This window comes from Sitodiplosis mosellana, unplaced genomic scaffold (genome assembly GCF_009176505.1).
Source record: "Sitodiplosis mosellana isolate CC-2019 unplaced genomic scaffold, AAFC_SMos_1.0 Smas_scaffold_6165, whole genome shotgun sequence".
Classification (NCBI taxonomy): domain Eukaryota; kingdom Metazoa; phylum Arthropoda; class Insecta; order Diptera; family Cecidomyiidae; genus Sitodiplosis; species Sitodiplosis mosellana.
Genome location: NW_022601406.1, coordinates 1,070,452 through 1,075,058, shown reverse-complemented (window position 1 = coordinate 1,075,058; position 4,607 = coordinate 1,070,452). Strand labels below are relative to the sequence as shown.

At 36.5% G+C, this 4,607-nt stretch overlaps 1 protein-coding gene across 1 annotated transcript; it reads right to left on the bottom strand.

The window, feature by feature from the left end:
- Window positions 1-1,827: 1,827 nt before the first annotated feature.
- Window positions 1,828-4,372, bottom strand: LOC129574772 (odorant receptor 13a). The gene is made up of 6 exons (XM_055457237.1): window positions 4,014-4,372; window positions 3,444-3,923; window positions 3,183-3,282; window positions 2,669-2,773; window positions 2,190-2,414; window positions 1,828-1,958 (listed from the first exon to the last, which is right to left on the bottom strand). Exons 1-6 carry the CDS (start codon window positions 4,370-4,372, stop codon window positions 1,896-1,898), a joined length of 1,332 nt encoding a protein of 443 aa, XP_055313212.1. The 3' UTR covers window positions 1,828-1,895.
- Between the last annotated feature and the right edge of the window lie 235 nt (window positions 4,373-4,607).

The following is a 4,607-nucleotide window of genomic DNA, read 5'->3' as shown; positions in this document are numbered from 1 at the left end:
CTCTTTCTGCTTTATTCTTTGAGGAAAAAAAAGTATTATCGCCTTAGAACACGATTTTCATGAAACTGCAATGGTTTCTGCTCTCTCTCTCTCTCTTTCTCTCTCTCTCTCGAAATGCTCGCTCGCTCCATCCTAGCGATTTGGTTGTTGATGCTGTGTTCAGTTTACGTTTCGCTTTCATTATTTTGGTCGTTGTGCTCTTGCATTATGTGTTGAGTAGACTATATCGTATTGACATCATTTATTCATGCATTTTAATTGTGGGCTGCTTTTAGATGAAAAGTACCCTGAAACAAGAACCACCGACAATGGCACCGATGACAACGCATCTCATCACGTTGAAAGGGTTTGAGCGTGTGAAATGACATCGTTTTCTCTTGAATTATGGGGAAAAAACGTCATTTTTTTGGCTTCTTTCTCTCATTCAGTACATTATATATTTTTTATTTTTCTTCCAAGTCAGAGCAAAGCATTAACTTAGTATTTGAAATGGTTGAGCTTTTGAATATGGAATCCATAAGCATATTTAATATATGGATTGCCGGCTACAAATTTGACGCAGGTGGATCATTAACGCTCGTGCATTTAAACAATCAACTAATAATTTAATCAGCAATGAAGCGGTTATCGCTAATGCATTTCACATTATATCAATTCAAGCGAATGATTTGAGTAAATAAATTTACAGGTGATGGCCATCCGCCGCCGTCGCCACCGCACTCTGCATGCTTATGCTGTGCAACGGCAGAAAAGCGGTTTTATTAATTTGTACGGTGAATATTTGAATTAAAACTCGTTCTCTCCTTCTTTGGTCTGCCTTTCCTTTGTCCACTAATGGAAATCACATCTGAACACTATAAACGCATTAATGCTTTCTACTCTGCATCGGAATGTCTCTTAAAAATCTAATCAGATTATTGCATCTACATTTGTTTCTCTTCACTCGTTTTTAGTACTACATGAAATGTAAAGCTACTAATCTGGTTTTTTCTTTCTTAATACTTTTTGAAAACTGAAACAAATTATGGTGAATTAGAATTTTATGCTCATATTTTTTATTTAATTTGAAACAGTGGCAGTAACGACAAATAAGTGCATAATATCTCAAAGCGCCAATCAAATTTTTATGATAAAATGATTTTTTAAAAATTACATTATTTCAAGCTTTTTTGGTACAGTATTTTCTGGGTCTTGAACAAAATTAAAGTGACTTTAGATCTATACTCATATAATTTATTTATTTTAAACCAAAGGCAGTATAATTCAAAAAAGAAATAAAACCAAGATCTTGTAATTCATTTTTGAAATAACTGAGAATTTTTTTTTTCTGCAAATAAATATATCACTTCAAAGTTACTTTGATGAAATACATTTCATGTAGTGCGCCAAAAGATAGTTTGTTGTGAAACAACAAAATAGAATAAGTAACTAAAATCTCAAGAACGCAGAGCGGAGCGAAGCGGTCTTGTTTTCTTCTAAAGTGATAATATGAATGTAGGATAAATTGTGACGGTTGTGGTGCAATTTTCATTTTCAATTTCCATTTTCGTGTGTTTTCCAATCATAATGCTTTCAAACTCTATCTCTTTTACTCGATTCAATTCGTTTCACTAATCCCTCTTGCGCAAAATGTAAATCACAACCACGAATAATCGCCTCCGACAAAATGAAACTGAGACACACACACACACACACAGCGAATGAATGGAATTAAAGACAAAAAGCGACGAGCGAAAGAAAAAAGATTGGAAAATAAATGGGTAAAATCTTTGCTCGATCACTATTTTGCCCGGCAAGTTTGTGCATTACAGTTGAAATGTGAAACAGATGTGGAGAGACAGACAGAAAGAAAGAGATCCCAAGTTGAGTTGTTATTTCGAATCGATAATCGTAGTTTATGTGCTGCGCTCGACCAGTGTCTGCAATAGTGTGAAGTAGCTTATCGATGAACTTAAAATCTAGAAAAGTTAAAGCGAATAAAGTGTAAGAAAATTGCATCATTTTCAGGGAAAAAGAGCAACAGTCTAGGAGAAAGAAAAAAAGTGTGTGAAATATTTCGCGACCGAAGTGCAACGAAATGCAGTAACGCGCTACAGCTCGGTCATGCGAGGAAAAGGGAAATTTTGAAAGAGTCGAACCGAATAAAAAAAAATGAAATAGTTGAGATAGAGACGATAATTGAGACTTACTCTGGTGAATGTGTGTAAGGCCAGTGCGGAAAATTTCATTGCCATCAAAGTCAGCGGCTTTTGTGCGCGTTTTATGGTAAATTTGATGCTTTTCATGACTTCCACACCGCATGGGAAATCGAAGCGTGTTGGTTTTGCATACTGTTTGCCATACCTATCTGAGTTCTCATCGCTACTTTTCCCTTGCCAATCACACGAATATAGAGAATCTGCCGTCTGTACACTCTGTCCAGGAAAAATGAGATGATTATGAGAGAAAAAAAATAACAAAAGAAACAAACGGGGTTTTTTGCCCGTCATTTTCATATTATGGTAAATGAGATACAAATGGTCTCTCTTCCATACACACACACACACACACACGCATTCAAATGGATCGCCACCATTTTTCAGTTTCGTTTTCAATGAGCACATGAAAGAGAGACACTGAATTTCACAAAATAAACGGGATGGACACTTTTTTTTTCTTCTTTGCATACATGCAATATTATGTCGTTTCCCTTCCAACACAGTATGAAGAGCTGCGATAATGCCGATACGATGTACACGACAAGTTTGAGTAAATCGGCAATAGTCAACTCAACCTAGAGTTGTCCATTTAGTTGGCGAGTTTTTTTTTCGCCCATCATCATCATCGTCCACCAACAGCATCATTTTTTACCCCATTGAGACAGAGCAAGGACAGCGTGACACAGATTGAGAGGAAAAGAGAGAAAAAAGAGAATTAAAAAAGCACGTGAACATAATTAATATCCCCGGGTCAACGTTTTTTTATGAGCGTCATGCGAATACCAAGTGCAGCAAAATGGGCAAAAATGATGAAATGCGAGTGTAACGAGTAAGCGAAAAATAAACGCACACACACACACATACACTCTTAGCAGAAGAAATGCGTTACATTTAAATTTAAATAGAATTGTGAAGATGTGAAGTATTCAGAGCTGTGTGAATGTGTAAGCGAGATATATAGAGGTGCACGTGAAATATGCTTACCGCAACGATTTGCAGTCCAACCATGCAAATAAGCAACGAACTAATTATATAGTTTATGAGCAGAATGGGACTGAAGAAGTCGTGCAACTCCTCGAAAAAACTGCAAAAAAAGAAAAAGAGAACGGAAAACCACGGTAAAATGCAGTTTGCACTAATAAAACGACGCTAATCGCTTTCTATTAAGAAAACTACGTTCAAAGTATAAAAGTTGAATGTCAAAACTTGAAATGAAATTGAAATGCGATTTAAGTCATTTTGTACCTTATCAATGTTCGATGATCATTAATGATCCGAATCAAATGCTCACGATATTCCCGTTGAATGACCGCATTCCGAATCTGCGACCAATTTTGTGCCATTAAATGTGGATGTTTTTCCAGTGCGCGTTCCTGGCCACTTCGCATAAGAATTGCGATGCGTTCGTGTAGCAAACGAAATCGGCCACATGTGTGCGTTGTGAAGAAACCAAAGAGAGAGTCCTCCGAGAAGAGATTGGTAACAACACCGAAACCCGCCAAAGACGTTAGAAAATATGTAATTGAATAGGCCAACGGTGGATTTGCATTGTACGGAAACAGCATTCGGTAGGGATATGGTTTTTCAGCACCATCCTCCAAACCGTACAGTTCAAACAACGGCAACAAAATGTACATACATATCAAAACAAATTGCAGCGATGAAATATAACGCAGAATAGACATTTCGGCATTGCACTCTGCCGAAATCGTGGGATGTGTTGACCTAGGGATATTAAATGGTATTTTCGAATGAATTGAAATGATTAAGAATTATTACAATAAATTTCAAATACAGACACTCGGAATGACTTACTTTGAAATCCAAATGTCCTTCACAAAAGTGGCAATTAATCTCTTAAGCGAGCTTCGATTCAAGCTCAAATGAATTAATCGCAACAGATTATGTAGGCCCATGAATACAGTACAGCCACATTCCGTGACGATTAGGATATCACCCCATGAAGCAATTAAAAACGATGCTTGCGCATAACACGTTAATGCAATTAAAATGATGAGAGCGTATGCCCAACACAAATACAAACGATCGACAATATTTCGCGAATCATTGTCATGCTTCAGCGGCCACGCACCATTAAATTTCAACATAAAACATTGCGATGGAAATGCAAACATGTCATGACTGTCATTTGGCAACGGATTGAACAAAGACATTTTTTCAAACCGCAGAATTGTTTTTGTTTGGTTTAATTTTTTGTTTTTTTTTTGTTTTTCCTTTTGACAAATTTACAATTGGGAATGAAAATATGATCCAAACAGGATAACATTTGGTGTTCGACTGACCAAAACAATGGCCATCGTCAGCCATTTATAGTTCGTGTTAATTCGAAGAATGAATTGACCTAAAAACGATATGTTCTTGAAAATTAGAACGAAAAAAATTCCATGA

Bases quoted from the DNA above. Each gene is read 5' to 3' on its own strand.
- LOC129574772 (XM_055457237.1), bottom strand. From the start codon at position 4,372: ATGTCTTTGTTCAATCCGTTGCCAAATGACAGTCATGACATGTTTGCA. The intron at 3,924-4,013 runs GTAAGTCATTCC...TAATATCCCTAG, and splicing joins AAGGACATTTGGATTTCAAA to GTCAACACATCCCACGATTT. The intron at 1,959-2,189 runs GTAAGTCTCAAT...TAACTTTTCTAG, and splicing joins CCTTACACACATTCACCAGA to ATTTTAAGTTCATCGATAAG.